General features: G+C 56.2%; 9 protein-coding genes across 9 annotated transcripts; 6 read left to right on the top strand and 3 right to left on the bottom strand.

Moving 5' to 3' along the window:
• The first annotated feature begins 1,507 nt into the window (after positions 1–1,507).
• On the top strand, positions 1,508–3,562 carry B0I36DRAFT_311614 (putative 1,2-alpha-mannosidase). The gene is made up of 4 exons (XM_046152393.1): positions 1,508–1,836; positions 1,904–2,085; positions 2,139–2,735; positions 2,805–3,562. Exons 1-4 carry the CDS (start codon positions 1,634–1,636, stop codon positions 3,389–3,391), a joined length of 1,569 nt encoding a protein of 522 aa, XP_046018898.1. The 5' UTR covers positions 1,508–1,633; the 3' UTR covers positions 3,392–3,562.
• On the bottom strand, positions 3,563–4,965 carry B0I36DRAFT_427188 (pectate lyase). The gene is made up of 3 exons (XM_046162417.1): positions 4,422–4,965; positions 4,177–4,351; positions 3,563–4,084 (listed from the first exon to the last, which is right to left on the bottom strand). The coding sequence occupies exons 1-3, from the start codon at positions 4,588–4,590 to the stop codon at positions 3,688–3,690; spliced, it is 741 nt and encodes a 246-aa protein (XP_046018897.1). The 5' UTR covers positions 4,591–4,965; the 3' UTR covers positions 3,563–3,687.
• Positions 4,966–5,029: 64 nt separating this feature from the next.
• Positions 5,030–5,503, bottom strand: B0I36DRAFT_311610 (uncharacterized protein). The gene has a single exon (XM_046152392.1). The coding sequence runs from the start codon at positions 5,291–5,293 to the stop codon at positions 5,048–5,050; it is 246 nt and encodes an 81-aa protein (XP_046018896.1). The 5' UTR covers positions 5,294–5,503; the 3' UTR covers positions 5,030–5,047.
• Positions 5,504–6,950: 1,447 nt separating this feature from the next.
• Positions 6,951–7,677, top strand: B0I36DRAFT_379727 (uncharacterized protein; the record flags this gene model as incomplete). The annotated part of the gene is made up of 1 exon (XM_046160785.1): positions 6,951–7,677. One exon carries the CDS (start codon positions 6,951–6,953, stop codon positions 7,548–7,550), a length of 600 nt encoding a protein of 199 aa, XP_046018895.1. The 3' UTR covers positions 7,551–7,677.
• A 6-nt stretch (positions 7,678–7,683) lies between these two features.
• B0I36DRAFT_311608 (chaperonin 10-like protein) lies at positions 7,684–9,166 on the bottom strand. Its single transcript, XM_046152391.1, has one exon. It carries the CDS (start codon positions 9,043–9,045, stop codon positions 7,804–7,806), a length of 1,242 nt encoding a protein of 413 aa, XP_046018894.1. The 5' UTR covers positions 9,046–9,166; the 3' UTR covers positions 7,684–7,803.
• Positions 9,167–9,953: 787 nt separating this feature from the next.
• Positions 9,954–12,480, top strand: B0I36DRAFT_311607 (WD repeat protein). Its single transcript, XM_046152390.1, has 2 exons — positions 9,954–10,413; positions 10,496–12,480. The coding sequence occupies exons 1-2, from the start codon at positions 10,120–10,122 to the stop codon at positions 12,221–12,223; spliced, it is 2,022 nt and encodes a 673-aa protein (XP_046018893.1). The 5' UTR covers positions 9,954–10,119; the 3' UTR covers positions 12,224–12,480.
• Positions 12,481–14,053: 1,573 nt separating this feature from the next.
• On the top strand, positions 14,054–14,615 carry B0I36DRAFT_344513 (uncharacterized protein; the record flags this gene model as incomplete). Its single annotated transcript, XM_046156267.1, has 2 exons — positions 14,054–14,252; positions 14,317–14,615. 2 exons carry the CDS (start codon positions 14,054–14,056, stop codon positions 14,613–14,615), a joined length of 498 nt encoding a protein of 165 aa, XP_046018892.1.
• Positions 14,616–14,951: 336 nt separating this feature from the next.
• On the top strand, positions 14,952–17,919 carry B0I36DRAFT_15970 (uncharacterized protein). The gene is made up of 7 exons (XM_046148644.1): positions 14,952–15,461; positions 15,680–15,763; positions 15,833–16,162; positions 16,224–16,497; positions 16,550–16,719; positions 16,769–16,995; positions 17,051–17,919. The coding sequence occupies exons 1-7, from the start codon at positions 15,121–15,123 to the stop codon at positions 17,797–17,799; spliced, it is 2,175 nt and encodes a 724-aa protein (XP_046018891.1). The 5' UTR covers positions 14,952–15,120; the 3' UTR covers positions 17,800–17,919.
• A 120-nt stretch (positions 17,920–18,039) lies between these two features.
• On the top strand, positions 18,040–19,197 carry B0I36DRAFT_371308 (uncharacterized protein; the record flags this gene model as incomplete). Its single annotated transcript, XM_046160002.1, has 2 exons — positions 18,040–18,088; positions 18,149–19,197. The coding sequence occupies 2 exons, from the start codon at positions 18,040–18,042 to the stop codon at positions 19,195–19,197; spliced, it is 1,098 nt and encodes a 365-aa protein (XP_046018890.1).
• Between the last annotated feature and the right edge of the window lie 23 nt (positions 19,198–19,220).

Here is a 19,220-nt window from a genome sequence, read left to right as displayed (position 1 = left end):
CCAGATGCACTCGGTCCTGTATAAGCCTGGCCACACTATTGGATCCTAACGAGTGGCTGCTTGACTACCCGTGTGACTTCGATTTCCATCCACGGCCAGAGGCGCAATGCATCAGCGGGACAGGGACTGAAGTACCGACCCGTGTGGCAGCACGTTGTGTATAGGCTTCCCCGCAACTCCGTCGCGAGGAGAATACGATGCGACGCTGGCACCCATGCACTCGCCAGGATGACCATCCTCTGGTCTCTGAAATGGCGCTCATCACGTCACGTTGTCCGAGAACGGAACCATTGGTCGTTATTGGACGACATCTAGACTGAGGAACTATGCTGTTTCGCCGAGGGCTTTGCTTGTCGCAGCCTCATCTTTGTTCAGCATGGACCTTGTCAGTAGCTTGCAAATGCGCCATGTTGATTGTGCGGTGATTCTGCAGCCAGGGGCCGGAGAGGCTCTTAAGGTTGTACTTACGAGGATGACAGAGGTATCGGCCCTTCTGGCGTACCATTGTGCCAAGGGCGTACGGTCCAGTATCCTGCAAGCATTCGCGACCTACCCCGCGAAAGATCGACATGTCATCAGTGCAAGGCACATGCCCACGACTCACTCCCACAATGAGCCTGACTTGCAGCACCAGGATAGCAAATTCCCCGCAATATGACGGATGGATCTTGTAATCCGCGAAACTTTCAACAATGAACAACCCATTTTTTTGAATGCGAAGCTTTCTTTAGTGCAGTCAGCCAGGTGAAGTGTATATGGTGCCATTGCCTGCCATCGTCGATATTGGGGTTGTGTTAAGCTGCGTGCCGCGCATTAGCGACAAGCCATCCCGCCTTATGAGCCTCGACTGGGCAAGTGATCAGCGCATGTGTGGGCAAAGTCACCACTCCTCGCCTGCCACAACAATTGACCATTGTTGCGCACCCGCCCATCCTGCTCGTGGCCACGCACACAGCGCATGTGTTCTGCACCATGCCCTGACGTGCTCCAGGCACGTTCCTATACGGGATGACTCGCAGAGGCAGCCGGCCACTGCCAATAACGACAGGCTTCCGCGTCGGGTCATGCCTTGGAGTTCCCTGGTCAGATGTCCCCGGATCGCCGCTGGCTAGCCGTGGATCGGCAGACACCCTCGCTCACTAAATCCCGAGGACGCAATAATTCGTCAGACCTTGTTCCAAAGAGGGAGGAGCACATGCCCCAGCAAAAAGTCCCATGGCCAGGTATATGCACTACGACCTGCCGATCCTTCCTTCTCCATCTTGGAGTGCCCTTGCTTTGTCCTCGTCTGGTGTGGGCAACCGCCTCAATGTCTTGGTGCAGGCACGGTACCTCTGCGTCGCAGCATCCGTTTGGCTGATCGTGTATTGACCTTTTTCCCAGAAGGGCAGGGATGAGATCATAAGCTAGCAGGTTGCTGCAGGTCGAGTCACTTCCATGGTCATCTTCAAAGGGTAGGCGCAGTCACGAGGGGAGCTAGTGCTCACACCTGCTCCTTGACTGGACTTATATAAAATGGAATTCGCCTACGCCATGTAGCTCCAGTGCTTTACCTACCCGCCCGAAGCCTCAGGTCTAGACATAGCTTTTTGCCGGATCCATCTTGCTGTGCGGAAGGAGGTGTCACGTCAAAATGGTGTCACGTTTCGTTGTCACAGCCGCCACCGCGGCTCTCACCGCAGCTACCACTGTCCTCGCGGGCCCGTCCTACCAGGCTCATCCCGACAGGGCCGATGCGGTGAAGGCCACATTTCAGCGGTCGTGGGATGGATACTACGAGTTCGCGTTCCCGCACGACACGCTGAAGCCGATCTCCAAGACATTTGAGGATGACAGGTCCGTTCTTGACCCATGAACAAGCCTTGTAACTTTTGACACAGTATTGAACCGTTTTCAATGGCAGAAACGGCTGGGGCGCCAGTGCTGTCGATGCCCTTTCCACAGCCTTGGTCATGGGCAAGGCCGAGGTGGTGCAGCAAGTTCTGGAACACATTGCGAACATCGACTGGCACAAGACGGCAGCGGGCCGCGAGGGCGTTTCTGTCTTTGAGACGACCATTCGCTACCTCGGCGGCCTTCTTTCCGGTAAGTGCCTTGTGCTGTCGAACAAAAAATGCTTGCGTGCTGAAATCCGCCAGGATATGATTTTCTCAAAGGTCCTCTCGCTGATTTGGCGGGCGATTTCAACGTCGACCTGGTTCTCGACTCGGCGAAACGCCTTGCGGATATACTGAGCGATGCCTTTGATACCAACAGCGGCGTGCCTCACAACACGTTGTACATCTATCCGAACCGCACGCAGCTATCTGACGAGACCACCAATGGAATCGCCACCATTGGCACTCTCATCATCGAGTGGACGCGCCTCAGCGACCTGACAGGCGACCCAAAGTATCATGAGCTCGTGCAGAAGGCCGAGGACTACCTGCTCAACCCATTGAACCCCGAGGTCGGCGAGCCGTGGCCGGGCTTGATTGGGACGAACGTCTTCATCTCTAATGGCACCTTTGCCGACTCCGCGGGTGGCTGGAATGGCGGCACCGACAGCTTCTACGAGTATCTTGTAAAGATGTACCTGTACGACTCAGACAAATATGCCTTCTACATGGACCGCTGGATCGCCGCTGCCGACTCGTCCATCCAATATCTGGCTTCCCACCCAACCAGTCGTACAAACCTCACATTCCTTGCGGCATATAACGGCCGGGATGATCTCAACCTTGTATCCTCACACTGTAAGTACATCCACTATCCCTTTGGACAGCTATGAGGAATCTCGAGCTCATACATATATGTATAAAAAGTGGCCTGTTTCGATGGCGGGAATTTCATCCTCGGCGGCTTGACCCTCAAGTCCCAAAAGTACATCGACTTTGGTCTGAGCCTCGCCGCGGCATGCCACGAGACCTACACCGCGACGCTCACTCAGATCGGCCCGGAGTCCTTCCGCTGGAAGGACTCGTCCCTGCCCGCCGACGCGCCCAACAATCCGGACCCGCCCGCGGACCAGGCCGACTTCTACGACCGCGCGGGATTCTGGATCCAGAGCAGCGACTACGTCCTGCGGCCCGAGGTCATCGAGAGCTTCTACTATGCATACCGCGCCACGGGGGATGTCAAGTACCAGGACTGGGCGTGGGAGGCGTTCCTCGCCATCAACAAGACCACGGCCGCGGGCGTCGGGTACAGCTCGATCCAAGACGTCAACGCCGAGGGCGGCGGCGGGTTCACGGATTTCCAAGAGAGCTTCTGGTTCGCCGAGGTGCTCAAGTACAGCTATCTGATCCAGGCTGATCCCGAGCAGCCCTGGCAGATCAGTGCTGACGGTGCCAATGAATGGGTGTGGAACACGGAGGCGCATCCTGTGCGGGTTGCTGGGCCGCCGTCTTGAGTTAGCGGGGCTGAGAGGTCTTTGAACACTGATGTTGCCTTGTCAAATCGTGCAGCAAGTTCAGGTGCGGACACGGGCACGCCATGAGAAGAATTGGTACAGTATACAAGTCAGATAGTACTCTTCTGGACAATATTCCCAGCACGCCAATAAATATGTACTTGAACATGTCTCGTTGGCAACAGACATCTCTCATCGTTATCGTGTCAAGCATCTCTTCGGGCCTTCTGGATCTCTCTAGCGACTCCTTTCAGGATCACCATAGGGAGTCTTGTCCCATGCAGATTACCAACAGCTTAGCAGCTGCTAGTGAAGCCAGTGGCCTTGCAGTACTTGCCGTCAGGGCCGGAGCCAATCTTGGGCGGCTCAGCGCCGGAGTTGTTGCCGGTGTAGCGGTCGCACGACTTGCCGCTGTTCTGGCACGAGTTGGTAATTGTGCAGGTGTCGCCGTAGTTGGTGTTGATGCCGCAGAGGACGCCGCCGCTCTTGGCGACGACACCCGAGATGACGACGTTGCGGGCCTTGCCGTTCTCCTTGCAGTTGCCGCAGCTGCGGACGAGCTTGCCGTAGTCGTTGGCGAAGAAGTCCTTGATCTGGACGGTTCCGAAGCCGTTGAACTGGACGACCTTGTCGGAGGCCTTGAAGGCGCCGCCACCGTTGATGTAGGATGTTCCCGAGGACTGCTTGAGAGTGCTGGGCGAGGGAAAGGACGTATTAGACGACTGATGTTCTGTTCGAGTCGGGAGGGAGCCAGAGAGAATGAGGCGAATCGAGCCGATACTTACATGGCGTCCTCACAAACGTCAGCCCACCAGACGTTGTTGAGCGTGCAGGTGCCCTTGCAGTGGACACCCTCTGCCTGGCCAGCACCGATGATGACGTTGGAAAGAGTGGCACCGGCCTCGAGAATGAACATGGCATCCTTCTCGCCGGTCTCGCTCTGGCCCTGGCAAACAGCAGCTATGTGTCGACAGAATTAGTCGTTTTCCTCTCGCAATGCCGGAGAGATGGCGAAGCGGGAGTGACTCACGTGAACGGTCGTACTTCTTCATGCCACCGTCAAAGGAGCCGCTGACCTTGATGGGAGCATTGGTGGCAACGGCACCCTTGGAAGCGGGCAGAGTCGTGGTGGCAGCGCCATTGACCGAGGAGATGGCCAGGGCTAGGGCCACAACCACAGACTGGACAGCGGAACGCATATTGACTGGTTGTTTTGTACTCTGAAGGGAAGTCAAAGATGGACAAGCAGAATGCTAAAGGTGCTGGGTCAAGTGGAGCGTGGGAGTAGATCCGAGACGAAGTGCCTGCCTGAACTATCTCTTCATGCTCTTGACGCAGGCGGTTGTCGTGAGACTTATATACATGAAATTCTCCGGGCCTGGCATATTCTTGCTTTGGAGAAAATGACCTGCATGTTTGTTTGGGCTTGGCCCCGCGAGCTAGTTCGGCGGAGATGAACATGAGTCGCTCGTGTCAGAGTATAGATTGATCGGAGCACATTCTGATTGCAGGATAGAAGCGACCCCGGGAGGCTCTCGCCCAGGGCCCCGTGTGGTGGCCCGGCATGTGTCCGGAGGATGTTATCCCTCCAGTCACGGCGTGAGCCGCGAGCCAGGGTCGGGCTGTCAATCTTGTCAAATCGGTTCCTGACATGGGTCACGAGTGAGCGACTGCCATTGCAGACCATGGAATGTGACCTTGAGACCTGGCATCAGGGATTCTGTCTTGGAGACGGATGGACCAGGGGTTGTCCTGCAATGAGCGGTGCCCGTAGAGATAAACGGGATCGGGAAAGTGCCTATTGCCAGGTGGAATTCGGTGATGATTAATTGGAGCCCACGGTTCCTGGCGCCAGGGAATTAGAGGGAGTGTCATGTTGACAGGATCCAGGAGCGCGGCCATGTCGATTGGTGGGGACTCGGCAGTTTGCGAGGACGGGGACCTGGCCCAGCCGGAAGGTTACGTCCCGAGCAAACTGCATCGGCGGCGCCCCAAAGGCTGGGGTATGTCGCATCGGGCGCCGTATGGAGACAAGCTCGACTGTCAAAGGACTAGGCGAGCTGAAGAATGGGGATAGAGTTGATGTGCAGATCTTGGGCTGGCGTGCCGAAGGCGTTGAAGTTGCCCCAGGCACGCCTGCCCCAAGCGAGTGTCGCGAGTGTCGGCAAATGTCTTCTTCGTCAGCAGTTGCGCATTGCAAGAGCATGCACGATGCCTGGCTTATCATGGCTGGTTGAGGGGTCGTGCCTGCCCATGTCCAGTGTGTCTTGGCGATGTGGCCAGGCCGCTGCTCGAGCCCCGTCCTGTCCAAGCTTTCCAAAGGTTCTTCCAACTCGCCCCTCACACCCACGCTGGCACAATGGACAGAGGGCTGCAAATCAGTGCCACTCGAGGAACTTCTCGCTCCCGAGCCCGCGTCGCAAAGAACTCAAATGTCAGACGAAACCGGAGGGCTTCCGCGGTGCTGCCGCCAAGCGGTAACGGCAACGGTCCCGTGAGGAATGCTCGGCCCAAACCGGCAAGGCAATCCTCACGGCGAATGACGATATTGGCTTCAGGGACGTCTGTGCCAGCACAGCCGAGTACCTTGCAGGCATGGAACACGTCTTCGGCAGTTGCTTGCCAACTCACGTACTATGTAACCGCTTGGCAGCAGCAACATGGGCTCTCCTGACCGCCTCAATACAGTTTGACCAGACGGAATACTGATCAAGCTGCACAGTGCAACAGTGACCATCTCGTCGAGGCACAACAAAGCAAACCTGACTGGGCAGTGGAGCAATCATCTACCTGCAGAACTTCGAGGCCAAGGCTAAGCAAGGAATAGCACGATGCCAAGGCTGCCAGGTGCCGTGGGTGCCCCTGCTTCGCCGGCTTTTGCGCGACCCATATGGCAGCCGTTGCCTCGTGTCGTTCTGGTACAACCTGCCAGTGTTGTGCTCATTCTCTGCATAGCTACAATCTGTGCAAGTTGACAAAAAGAATTACCGGCCGTGTGCCATGGCCGGCAACGCTTCCGGAAACTTCCCGGCAGACAAGCAGTCTACTGCTATCCCGCAATAGTGGTGACGGAAGTAGCCTCAAAATAGCTTGTACCACGCAGATGGAAGAGCGCGACACGTTGTCGGTGCTACAGTGAGACACGGTGAGATCAAAGTGGCTGAGCAGGTTTGGGAAACACATTCAAATCCACTGCGGGCGGCATCAACGAACTTGAACCAAATGTGACACAGACTTGCCCTTGGATGCGGTTGGGAAAGATCGACAGTCAAGATACATAAAAGGAGATGCCTCCCATTTGTCAATCCATGACGTCCCTTGCGTTGTTCATCACTCACTCGAGGCAGACCGCATCAATTGTTGACCGCCGTGCATCTCCCTTTGCGACTCTGGTTTGATTCAGCATCTAGCGGGGTTCCCTTCCAGCCGTACTGCCACAACCTCAGTCCACGCCTCGGGTATCAATTCCAAGGACCAGCTGTATCTCTAACCACCGCACAGAAACACTAAGATGCCTTCGATGCGCTACACAGGGGCATTAATAGTCTGCCTCGCCAGCATGGCTCTGGCAGCTCCAGCCAGCCTCCCGGACAAATCTATCATGAGCCCCAGACAAACTTCCTGTACGGCACCAGGCCGCGTCACTGCACCGGTCACATACAATATCTATCCCGACACCCCAGACAAGTCAGAGCCGTCCACAAGCTACATTGACATACAGAACCTCTCCGACCGGGAGGAGCGCGAGCAGGTTGTCGTGTTCAAAGGCATCCCGGCAGACGCCAAGGTCTGCACACTAGGCTGGATCCAGGCCGTGACCGCTGAGCGCGAGTTCACAGTCGAGGAGAATGGATCAACCAAGGTCAAGGCCTTTTACGAGTTTCCTTCTCCCCCAGACTGTGGGACGGATGAGGAAGAAGAGGTCACAGTCAATTACGGCGTCATTGAACCCTTGTCGTCCGCATCGACGGCACTGGAGTTATCCCCAGACTTCACGTTCTGGAATGACACGCCCAGTGCTGTGAACCATACTGCAGGGACGGTACCGTGTGCCGAAGCAATATATCTGCATGTCAGGATCAACTCGATCAATGGACTGGGCGATGTGCTGTTCAAACAGGACGACAAAAACGGCTTCGTAATGGGGTACAATTGCTGAAGGATGGAGGATGGTTTCACGAAGCACATCACGCCATTGCTACAAAGTTCTCGAGGCCAAATGGGGCCCCCTGGTTCTGCTTCTCCTGTCTCAACGCATTCATGCACATCATCACACGCAGATTGATCAATATGAAGGAAGAACCCCCACATGAGGCCTCCAGCTCATGGGAAGTCTTAACCCTCCAGTATTGCTCATTAATCTCGTTATTTTCTCGCCGTGAGACACTAGCTATGAAGTGTATGTAAACCTCCTACGCAATCTTGTACACGAGCTTCTCGGCACTGACACGACCCTCCTGATGCAGCTTGAAGCCCTCCAGTACATCGTCCAGCCCGCCGGCCTCCTTGACCCGGTTCGGCTTGAGCTTGCCAGACTCCAGCCACTCCGGCACCTCAGAGAGCACCTTCTCCCAGTGCGCCTTGTCCTGCGGCCGAGGGTCCTTGTCACTGCAGTTATCAAAGGTTCCGTACTTGATGGGCCTGCCAAACACGGTGTACACAATCGTCGACTCGACCTTGACCTTTCTCTGCAGATCCTGCGGCAGCTCAGACGTCTTGCGCGGCAGGATGCATAGCACATGACCTCCCTTGGTGGAGCTTAGCGCTTGGGCAACCTTGGGCGTCGTGTTCTCCTCCGAGATACAGTCAAATGCATGCTGGAGGTTGTCGTGGGACAGCTCGCGCACCTTCTCAGGCCAGTTGTCGTCCGCATAGTCCACGACGGCGTCAACGCCAAGCGAGGTCAGCAGGTCGTGGTTCTTGCGAGAGCCCGTGGCGATGACGTACAGGCCGCCCAGCTTGCACAGCTGCACGGCGTACTTGCCCACGGAAGAGGTCCCGCCGTTGACGAGCACGGGGAACGCCGACTTTGCGGGCTTGCTGGGCTCGGGGAGGCCGAGGCGCTGGAAGAGCGCCTGGCTTGCGGTCGCGAGGGGCAAGGGCACCGTGGCGGCCTCGGCGAACGAGATGGAGTTCGGGATCGGGAAGACCAGGGTCTCCTCGATGACCAGGTACTCTGCGTACGCACCACGCTTGGGAGACGGGTTGTTGCCAAACACGAAGCCCGCCACCCGCTGGCCCTCGCGCCACCGGGACGAGGGCGAGGCGACGGTGCCGGCAAAGTCGCAGCCCACAATCACCCCGGGCGGAGCGCTGGCGACGCCCTTCCAGTCCGTGGGGTTCTGGGCGGCGTAGTGCACTTTTACGAGGATCTCGCCCTCGCCGGGAGTAGGCTTGGGGATCTCCTTGACGGTGGCCTTGTGGTCCTCGGTTGTGACGAGGGCGCGCATAGTGGACGTCATCTTGGCTGATGTGTGGTCTGCTCGATCACAGAGCTGGCGGTGACGTTGGTGATATGTAGGATGGTGGTGGTGGTGGTGTGGTGGGAGGCACGTGTAAGTGGGAACCCGTGTGATGGGTCTTGTGAGGGCTGGTAATGAGCTGAAGCGTTTATATGAGGACGAGAGGCGAACCCAACAAGAGGATTGGCTCATAGTGTCTAGCGTTATATATCATGATGGTCTCATCAATGGAGAAAAGCACACCCGGGTCTCGGAGGGGTTTGAGGGTGGAACTAGATATGTGACCCAATTCCCTTACAAAGCTACTGCGGTGTACTGGTATTACATTGTGGAAAGGATGAGGATCGAGGTTCACCTTGGACGACGATTTGAAATCAAGCGGGCGCACTTTGACCCGGCATGGGCTTTACGCTGCTGGAACCAGGGCGATCGGCCGCTGCGCTGGAATGAAGCTCAACACGTGTTGATGAAGCATGCAGGAAAGAGGAGTAATGGCGGTGTCTGCTATGACACGGGACCACGTAGTGATTGACGTTGCCTTGGATCATAGCATTCGATTGATTGGCTTTTTACCACTGTCGTGCAACTGCCCCAGAACTCTCGGAGGGCTTCGACATGTGGAATTGGAGCGACTTGGCATGATGAGGTCATCTGAACACTCTAGATAGCCGTGCTGGAAGGGAAAGACCTCGGCAGCCCAGACACTGTGCAACTTCCCTTTTGAGGGTTCGCAGTCCAATCCCGCATCGCGGAAGCAGGCGTCGTCATGATGCGGGAAAGGTGGAGACCGGCACCCCGACCCAACCAAAAAACCAGCAGAGGTCACGACCTTTGCAGCAGATAAATCCTCCAATTATGGGCAGCTCAGTGGTTTGAATTTTACGCTGGCCATTGTTAGAGACCATTATGGCTTGGCGAACAAAGCCACTTTTGGGTACAGGTATGGCTGAATATCGGGCTGGACTTAGACCATCAGGGAGTGCGAGAGTGGTTGTTGTAGTGCGAGAGAGATACCATTCACGCGCTCTTATCAACGCGGTTTCTTATCGCCCCGCCAAAATTTATTTTCTTTGACTCCGGGCCTGCGCCTGGTCGTGCTTCGCGATCGCCAGTCCGCCGTGGGCACATCATCGCAAAAGAGCTTGCCAGAAAGACCTGCGGCTTATTCGAAGGCGCTCAAGCTCCCACACAGCCCATATACTGGAGCAAGCGACCGAGTCCCAACTGACACAATCAAGAGCGCTTTCACGGAAAGCAGCGGCGACCATGAAGGTCACGAACCAGGGCGATGTCGCCGTCTACACAATCGCCGGCGCATCTACGTCGAGACCGCTGCCCGACTGGCTCGCCCGGCGGAGGAAGCGCAGTCTGAAGAACGACCCAGAGTACCAAAACCGCGTCGAGCTGCTGCAGGACTTTGAGTTTGAGGAGGCCAGCCAGTGCATCCGCATCTCCGAGGATGGCGACTGGATCATGTCGACGGGCACGTACAAGCCGCAGATGCACGTGCACTACACGCCGCACCTGTCGCTCTCTTACGCCCGGCACACCAATGCCCTTGTGAGTGTCTGGCATACTTTGAGAAAGGGGTCACTCCCACTATTGCGCATGACAGCTAACAATGTTCTGGTGTGGACTATAGAACACCTCCTTCCAGCTCCTCTCCGCCGACTGCTCGAAATCGCTACACCTCCAGTCAGACCGAAGCATAGAGATGCACAACCCGGGCGGATGTCACTACAAGCTGCGCCTGCCACGATACGGACGCGACCTCGTGTACGATCGGCACTCGGCCGAGGCTCTGATCCCTTCAGTCGGCCTGGACGCCGACGGCAGCGGAGAGGTCTTCCGCCTCAATCTCGAAGTCGGCAGATTCATGAAATCATACTCGGTCGACGTCGGCAAGGATGACGGCGTTGACGTTGGCGGCCTGCAAGGCAGCATCGGGGTGGGCGCGGTCAACTGCGGCACGATCGCCGAGAGGAGCCACAACCTGCTCGCGTTCGGCACGTCAATAGGGACAATAGAGTGCTGGGATCCTCGGTCAAAGTCAAGAGTCGCCATCTTGGGAGGGCAAGAAGGGGAGATCACCGCCCTGGACTTCAACCCGTCGGGATTGTCGCTGGCCACGGGTACCTCCCAAGGCCTGATCAAGATCTTTGATCTGCGCAGTCCGGTGCCACTGTTGACCAAGGACCACGGTGCGGGCTACGCAGTCAAGAACCTCATCCACCTGACGACGGCGTCACAAGAGAAGAAGGTCCTCTCTGCGGACAAGCAGATGATCAAGCTATGGGACGAGCACGACGGCGAGACATGGACTTCAGTAGAGCCACTCGTCGACATCAACGACGTGGCATGGTGCAAGAACAGCGGCATGATCATGACGGCCAACGAGGGCAAGCAGCAGCACGCCTTCTTCATCCCGCAGCTGGGCCCGGCCCCGCGCTGGTGCGGCTTCCTCGACAACATGGTCGAGGAGATGGCCGAGGAGGTGCGCACGGAGACGTACGACAACTACAAGTTCCTCACGCTCGCGGAGCTCAAGGCGCTCAGCATGGACCACCTCATTGGCAAGACAAACCTGCTGCGGCCGTACATGCACGGCTTCTTCGTGGCCTCCAAGCTGTACGAGCAGGCCAGCCTCATCGCCAACCCGTACGCCTGGGAGGAGGAGCGCGCGAAGCGCGTCAAGGAGAAGATTGAGAAGGAGCGCTCCAGCCGCATCCGCGGCGCCAAGAAGAAGGTCAAGGTCAACCAGAAGCTTGTCGACAAGCTGCTCAAGAAGCAGGAGAAGCGCGCCGTGGTGGATGACAAGGCCGGCCTCTTTGGCGACGACCGTTTCGGCCGCCTGTTCGAGGACGAGGAGTTCCGCGTCGATGAGACGAGCCGCGAGTTCCAGGTGCTCAATCCCAGTACGAGGGTCGACGCTGAGACAGGCCGGAACATCCTACCGCCTCAAGATACTTCTGATGAGGATGATGGCTCAGACGATGACGACGAGAGCATGGACGACGCCGGGAGCGAAGCCGAAGCAGCACCCAAGAAGAACAAGAAGGCAGCAAGCACCAAGAGCGACGGCATTACAATGCAGGTATCCTCCTCGGCGAACCGCGGAGATCGCCATGCCAAGGACACGGCGCTCGGCTCGCGAGCCCAGAAGCCGGGCCGCGCGAACAAACAAAAGGGCGACATTGTCGGTGAGCGGTCCGTCACGTTCCTCCCCGAGCCCAAGCCGAAGAAGTCGCGCCAGCAGCAACAAAACGACGATGCGGACAGTGGCGATGACGCCCAGGCGCCGGCCAACGACAGGCGCTTCAAGGACAAGCAGAGGCGCAGCGCGAGTGGAAACACGTTCCGCCGGTATTAAGGGGCATGAAGGAGGGAGATCAGGGGGCTTGTCCGGTGTCAATTGCGTGCGCGCGCGCGCGGCCCAGCCCTCGTGCTACTGGTTGGCGCATCAGTGTGCTCATTGCACTGCTTCTGGTTATCGTGACCCCTTCTATCTGAGGGATAGGTCTAGTTGGAGAAGATTTTGTACATAGCATACAATTCATCAGCACGGCGTTTTGTGGGATAAGAGATCATCAAAATCATCATTACCATTGCTTTGGTCATCATCACTACTCACATATTTGAGTTTCTTTCCGTGCTAGTCGTATCTTGTTGCTGTCAAGACACATCTCTCTTGAAGAATGTTAAACGCCTTGCTATGACATGTCAGTGGGTGTTTTCGAGGCCCCACTCAAGTTGTGCAACCTGGACACTCGTAAGTGAGTAATTCCTTCGCCGTGCTTTGCCAGCTGCAACAAGGCCAGTGCCATGCATAAGGAGCCATGTCCTCACCAGACCGCCCATTCTGAGGTTGGGGGGTGGGAAGGGGGCCAAAAAGCCGACGGCAGGTTCACATCACATTGTCACACCTACTAGGTGCTTTTTCTCCTCGGTCTATATGATCAGCCGTTATATGATAATATTGGTGCGAAGGTGTGTGGTGTGCATACGCCCGTGGTGTCGTGGACGGGCGGCTATCTCTGACCATTGCACCTTTAGCGTGGCCGCCGTTTCACTTAGCTGTGGCTGTTATATGCCCTCCGCCCTCTAAGCTGGGAGCGTGCTTGTAAGCGACCACAAAGACTGGCATGGTTTCGCTCGCTGGTTCTTGATTGCCAGGGTATTCTGCAGGCTCCTCCCAACTGAGCGATCGATCAGGGAGCAACCAGGGGCGGATGTGTGGTCATAAGTATTTGAATGTAAGACAAGTGTTGTAGACCAGAACAAGTCGAATTCGACAAGTGACTCCACCTAAAATGGTACCTCAAAGTCTTCCGCACGGTCCTACTTGTCACTTAGCTACTCCATTAGATAGTCCGATGTTGTCCCCATTGATCGTATCTCTGCATCGTGTCTCTGCCAATGTCACGCTCCGCGATGAATGGCTGGTGATAGTGACCAAAAAGTGTGATAGCTTGGTGCAGAGCCATGTGTGGTGTTCTGCATGTGCCTCCGCACCGCAGTTTTCGCACTAACTAAGACCGTTTTCCCCCCTGACGCACCTGTGGCCGGGCGGCAGATGTGACAAGCTCTGTTGCTAAGAGGGAGGCGCCGTGATGGGGATGTGTGTTGCCGCCAAGCGAAAGTTGCAGGCACAGCTCAAGATCCCGGTCCTGTAGAGGTGATTGGCCAGCGGCGTCAGGGGTAAGTGTGAAAGCGCCCTTGGGCCCGGCGCTTCGACAAACACCACAGCCAATGGGAAGCATGGACGGTTGCGACGACGTTCAAGCCGTCACGAGAGGCTTGGGCAGTTTTCTCTGCAGTACCCAATGGCGAGGGTGGGCGAGCGCCTTAGGGTCTCTGTGATCAGCATGGCAGACCCCTGTTGCAGGCCAGACAATTGCCGTGACAAAGCCATACACCCGGCATGCATCCCCACGGATGGGCAGTCATAGCCCGTGGCTCTGGAGAGCCCCAAGACTTTGTCAGGAGCCGCCCGAGGGGTCGGGTCTGCAACTCATATACTCATGCGAACCGCTGCGTTGCCATAGATTACGCTGACGCTTTCTTCTTCTCATTTCGGTTCTGCGCACAACAAGTCAAAAGCAACACCGGCCCGCCATAACTCCGGCACTTGTGCTGTTACGTAGTGCAAACAATATTTGGGAAAGCTCAAACATCTGGACAATCACCAACAGCCTCTAGGATGGCTTCAAGCACCGTCAACCCGTTCCCATTGGCAACGGAGGCGGGCGCCACAGACAACAGCGCGGGCTCAGTCAATGCTGGTGGTCAGGTCGACAATGCGGCAGGCGCCTCTGGAGGTAGCTTTTCTGGCGCACAGATCTCTCCAACGGCCATCATTGCGATCATAGTCGTCGTCTCGGTTGTGGCTGTTCTGGGCAGTAAGTAGGCCACGGAGTCGTCGGCATATGTGTGTCGGAAATAGCGCTAACCACAGCTGATTAGTCGCCATGGCGGTGCTCTTCTATTTGACCAAGAAGAAGGAGTGGAAGCTGCGAGAGAAGATGCGCCGGTCTGCCAGGAAGGTTGTCACGGCACTGACCCCAAGAAGGTCCGAATTCCCCAAGTCTGTCAAAGAAGGTTCTGGCAAAGCTTCGAGAGGCCGGATGCGACTAGACGATGTTCCTCCGACACCTAGGCTGCGACCAGAGGACATTGAGAAAGGCCTCGCCGTGGACATTCGCCGAAGCCCCGATGGACGCAGCAAGAAGAGCACGGCCAAGAAGTGGCCCGGCCGGCGATGATGCACCAGACAGGCATCATTCACCATGCTATCGCGGAGGCGTAGGACGCTGCATTGCCATGAGAGTCCTGCAAACCGGGGATGTGGCAAGAGATATTGTTGGTCGCCTGACTTCTCCATTCAGGCTGCCAGCAAGAATCCAGTCGGGATCCTCCTTGCTTTGTGTTTTGCTGGCGTTATGTGGGTTTCTTTGCGTTCCAATGGATTTTCGGCTCTCCTGTATTTTGGTACTTCGTGTAGATATAGGTTCATTGACGATTAATGATGGCGACCACGGAGCGTGCGATGTTGTTGTTCTTGGCGAGACTGTAGAAGATGTACAAACCCTCAACAGGCACAGGCACCTCCTTCAAAGGTCGCCTTACGTAAGGGGTGCGGCTGCCTGGTCTTGTTGGACGGGAGCCGAGGAGGATCCGTCGGGAAACGGCGGACCCACCTGAGACACGTCCGGGCTGACGAACTCTTCCTCCAACAACTCCAGATCGCAGGTCGCATCCACCACGTCGATGACCGCCGGTTGCGCGCGTTGCTTCACCCACGAACCGTCGCCCACCTCTCCCAAGCCTGTCAAAGGCCAGCACCTGCTCCGCGTTATGGGTCCTTCCCCGGCTTCTCGTCCTGCACCACGCCCAACCGACGATGACAGCCCGGCCAGCGCTTCGATGTCCCCGGCCACGCAGAATCCCATCAAGCGTCGCAACAGCGATGAACTCGGGCCATTGCCACCAAAGGCTCCGGACCAGAAGCGTAGGAGGCGAGCGTTCTCTTGCCTGTCATGCCAAAAGCTAAAATGCCGGTGCGAGTACGATCCTGGCGCGCCCGGGTGCCACCGATGCCAGACACTGCGGTATGTCTTGTGATGCATCACGAATGGAACCACCATGCTATGTGCAGCACTGCCTTGCCCCTGTCAATTGGACAGACACGCCACGGGTCGGGCGAATCACAGCTGTCTTCATTCGGCAGATCTGGCATGCGATCAGATCTATGCTCCCCCCTCGACCAACAATTGGCAGTCGCAATAACCTTTTCGGATATGTGACTATATCTGACCACCCAACACAGGCTCGAGTGCTCTCTCAAGGGCGAGAATATAGTCGCGACATACAATGCCAAGTCCGGCCCGCCAAAGACCACAGTGGAAGAGAGGTAAGGCTCTTTGTGCAAGTGACTTGCATTTGACGCATTTGACGCTGACCCTGTCACAAACCTGTCCAGACTAGAACGCCATGAGGAGTCTCTGTCCGAGATCAAGTCTATGCTTAGAGATCTCCAGAGCTCGGCTCGAGCATCTGCAGACCGTCAGATCCAGCAAGAAGGATCTGCCCGGACTGCCCGCAGCCGATCCCCAGACTCAGGGTCGGAAGGCATGCCTGAGTATTTCTCTCGACCTGCAGACCACGGCACTCAGTCCGCGCCGATCGTAGTGTTGCGTGAGATTAGCGAGCAGGTCAGCAAAGGCTATCGGAGGATTTTCGAGCATGTCAACCTCGATCTTGTGCAACTGCAATTGCTCGATGAGGCTACGGCCCGGGAGTTCATTCAGCTGTAAGTTGGGTTTTCGAGACCTCTTTCACTCTTCGGTGCTGACGACTGCAATCCGTCCCAGCTTTTTCCGATATCAAGCATCCTCCTTGATCGCGTGTGGACATGAAGACCTTGTGCAGCCTCGCGAGACCAGGAAGGTTTCCACTTTCTTGCACACAGTCTGTTGTCTCCACGGTATGGCATATCGGAACGAATTGCTCGGCTCTGAACTGCACCGGCAGGTCAATGAGCAAGCACGTGTCAGTTTAGGGCAGGCGCTCATCTCGAGTCCGCTCACTCTGGAAGAGATTAACGCCATGCTGCTCATGAGTGACAGCGGCAATGCTCCGAATAGCGTGAGATCACCATTATCCCTTCACCGAGGAACACCTAGTTAACTTGTCGCAGTCCGGCACGGAATACATAGACAGTTGGCTTCTCACCGGCTACTGTGCAAAACAGGCTATGCTCTGCGTTAGCTTTTCGAAGATCGTTGGCCGAATCAAGCGAGGGAAATCCACAGTGGACGACCACAAAGCCATCCATCTGTGGTCAACAATTTGTCTCCACCACTTGCAGTCAGTCACCACCCCTCGCCCACAATCTGTCTGTGCTAACGAATTCCAGATGGGCTGCAACAACCGGAAGACCCTCCATCATCCCACCCGCCTACGTGAACCAGTGCAACATCCTGCTCACATTCTACCACGCAACAATGCAGGATGGCATGCTCGTCGCCGAGATCTTGCTGTACTCTTGTCTTCATGAAAAGTTGACCTCCCAGACTTATGTTCTCGATGGCAGCGAATGTGAAGAGTTCCTGGCATGGAAGCAGAAGTGGAACCACCTTCTGGGTAAGTCTAGATGTATGCTTGCACAGCTGCACTACGCAGCGCTAACCGGGTCTAGTTTTGCCTACGTCGTCCATGTTGAAAGTTGGTTATCATGCCGCGTGTCTGATTCTTGCCGTGCGATGCCTGGAGGAAACTGGAACGGGACTCCGATCCCAAATCTTCCTTTCCGACTACAATGGGGGCAGTGGTGCCAACAGCGTACCTGATGAGAACAACGACCCCGAAACGCGCCACGGCTCGACGAATGAGCAGGAAGACCAGCTACGCACCAACATCTGCAAGTATGCAATGCTTGTGCTCCAGGCATTCCTGGAAGCACCGCCTTTCCTTGCTGATGCCGTCCCCACTTGCATCTGCCTTTGCATCGGCTACTGTGCATTTGTCTTGGCCCAGTATGACGAGTCGCAGTCAAAGATCTCCGACGCAAAGACGCTCGACTTTATCAACCGTGTCAACGAATGGAGCAAGTCCACGCCTGGCAAGACTTGGTCGTACCGTTACGGTGAGCTTGCCAAACGCAAGTTCGACGCCCGCATACACGGTAAGATGCGTGCATCGCAAGGACTTGCACCTCCTCACCCCACCCATCAAACTGCTCTTCGATCGCCGTCCAGAGCCAGTCCCATAACTCCTGCTGAACGCCCAGCTGGCTCCATGGGCCCACCTCAGTATCGGAATGAGGAGTATCATGCACAACACCTTGCTGGCCAGCCCGTCATGCCCAATTTTGAGATGCCGGAGCAACCAATTTTCCCACTTATGGAAGATTTCTTTGGTGGAAACATACTTGAATGGACAAGATGATAACATCCTGGGACGCAGGTGGGTATTAAGAATGGATACCTATCCGTCGGCTTGCGGACCCGCATCGGCAGCTGACCAAGCCCGGATGGAGCATTGACCCGCGCCCGCGATAGTCGGCCCGTGATTTTCAACACGTCGATATCGGAACGGTCGACTTCAACAGCGTGTTTCTTATAAAAGACTACGACGGGCCTTTGGTCATGGTGGTGTAGCATTCTTCATTAACTACAGCTTGTCAAAATGGCATCGTCACAGTCTCGAAAATCAGTTCTCGTGACCGGCGCCAACGGTACGTATTACCACCACTTACACACCCTTCAGCCTTGAAGATGACTGACAACAATCTCAGGTTATATTGGCAATGCCGTCTGCAAGGCCTTTGTTCGTGCAGGGTGGTGCGTCTTCGGGCTTGTCAGACAACCCGAGGCTGCCCAGTCTCTTGCAGCTCAAGAGGTCATTCCTCTACTTGGATCAGCCACTCTCCAGGACTCCGGGGCATCGGATCCCTCCAACACCGACGAACTCCTGCAACGATACCCTTGGCTCAAAGATCTTTTGGCCCAAACTGTAAAGCTGGACGTCATCATTGGCTGCTCGGAGCAGTGGCCCGACTATGTCTCGCACTACACGAGTGTAACCCAATTCTTCCGTGCGCTTGCGAGCATCAGTAGCTCTAATGGCACCAAGCCTCTGGTCCTCTGGTCGAGCGGCTGCAAAGACTATGGTGTGGGCGCTTTGAGCGACGCGCCAGATCTTAGACCTCATACGGAGGAGTCGCCGCTAATGACCGAGGGATTCCTGGCTCCGCGGACGGAATATAGCCAGAAAATCTTCAGCCACTCTGACATATTCGATGCCGTACTGCTTCGGCCTACCAACGTCTACGGCTACAACAGTAGCTTCTACGGGGCAGCGTTCCAATTTGCCGAAGAGTTGGCCAGCAAAGGCAGCGGTCTCGATCGTTCAGGAAAGATTGAGGTCCCTCTCGAAGGGCGCAGTATCATGCACGCATTGCATGTTGACGATTGTGCGGAAGCCTATCTCGCGCTCGCAGAACATTCGGGCCGCAACGCTATTGCGGGACAGTGCTTCAACATATCGTCGAGCTCTTTCGAGACCACTGACCAGGTCGTCCAAGCGCTTGCTCGTGATTACAGTATCGCGGAAAAGGTGTTGTGTGTCGGTGAGACTTCAGAGACTCCTGGGCACCTCGCAAATATCTTTGGGTATAGTCAGTGGGTCGACAGCAGCAAGATTCGGGCAGCTACTGGATGGCAAGACAAGCGGCTGTCCTTCAGCCAGGGCATCGGCGTCTACCGGCGTGCTTACGAGGCCACAAAGGGTTCGGACAGTGGCAGTAGGAATGTCGACAAACTTCACACGGTCAGCCTCAAATAGACCTGGGCTCTTGCTTGGAGTGT

The sequence above is a fragment of the Microdochium trichocladiopsis genome, assembly GCF_020744255.1.
Source record: "Microdochium trichocladiopsis strain MPI-CAGE-CH-0230 chromosome Unknown B0I36scaffold_1, whole genome shotgun sequence".
Taxonomy (NCBI): Eukaryota; Fungi; Ascomycota; class Sordariomycetes; order Xylariales; family Microdochiaceae; genus Microdochium; species Microdochium trichocladiopsis.
Note: the sequence above shows the minus strand (reverse complement) of the source record. Positions and strands in the feature narration are given on the sequence as shown.

What these genes read in the sequence shown, in the direction of transcription:
- B0I36DRAFT_311614 (XM_046152393.1), top strand. Translation starts at nt 1,634, where the DNA reads ATGGTGTCACGTTTCGTTGTCACAGCCGCCACCGCGGCTCTCACCGCA. An exon ending in AAGACATTTGAGGATGACAG is followed by an intron (nt 1,837 to 1,903) that starts GTCCGTTCTTGA and finishes TTTCAATGGCAG; the next exon opens with AAACGGCTGGGGCGCCAGTG. An exon ending in CAACCTTGTATCCTCACACT is followed by an intron (nt 2,736 to 2,804) that starts GTAAGTACATCC and finishes ATGTATAAAAAG; the next exon opens with TGGCCTGTTTCGATGGCGGG.
- B0I36DRAFT_427188 (XM_046162417.1), bottom strand. Translation starts at nt 4,590, where the DNA reads ATGCGTTCCGCTGTCCAGTCTGTGGTTGTGGCCCTAGCCCTGGCCATC. An exon ending in GAAGAAGTACGACCGTTCAC is followed by an intron (nt 4,352 to 4,421) that starts GTGAGTCACTCC and finishes GTCGACACATAG; the next exon opens with CTGCTGTTTGCCAGGGCCAG. An exon ending in GACGTTTGTGAGGACGCCAT is followed by an intron (nt 4,085 to 4,176) that starts GTAAGTATCGGC and finishes TCCCTCGCCCAG; the next exon opens with CACTCTCAAGCAGTCCTCGG.
- B0I36DRAFT_311610 (XM_046152392.1), bottom strand. Translation starts at nt 5,293, where the DNA reads ATGGCCGCGCTCCTGGATCCTGTCAACATGACACTCCCTCTAATTCCC.
- B0I36DRAFT_311608 (XM_046152391.1), bottom strand. Translation starts at nt 9,045, where the DNA reads ATGAGCCAATCCTCTTGTTGGGTTCGCCTCTCGTCCTCATATAAACGC.
- B0I36DRAFT_311607 (XM_046152390.1), top strand. Translation starts at nt 10,120, where the DNA reads ATGAAGGTCACGAACCAGGGCGATGTCGCCGTCTACACAATCGCCGGC. An exon ending in CCCGGCACACCAATGCCCTT is followed by an intron (nt 10,414 to 10,495) that starts GTGAGTGTCTGG and finishes TGTGGACTATAG; the next exon opens with AACACCTCCTTCCAGCTCCT.
- B0I36DRAFT_15970 (XM_046148644.1), top strand. Translation starts at nt 15,121, where the DNA reads ATGACCGCCGGTTGCGCGCGTTGCTTCACCCACGAACCGTCGCCCACC. An exon ending in GCGGCAATGCTCCGAATAGC is followed by an intron (nt 16,498 to 16,549) that starts GTGAGATCACCA and finishes AACTTGTCGCAG; the next exon opens with TCCGGCACGGAATACATAGA. An exon ending in ATTTGTCTCCACCACTTGCA is followed by an intron (nt 16,720 to 16,768) that starts GTCAGTCACCAC and finishes AACGAATTCCAG; the next exon opens with ATGGGCTGCAACAACCGGAA.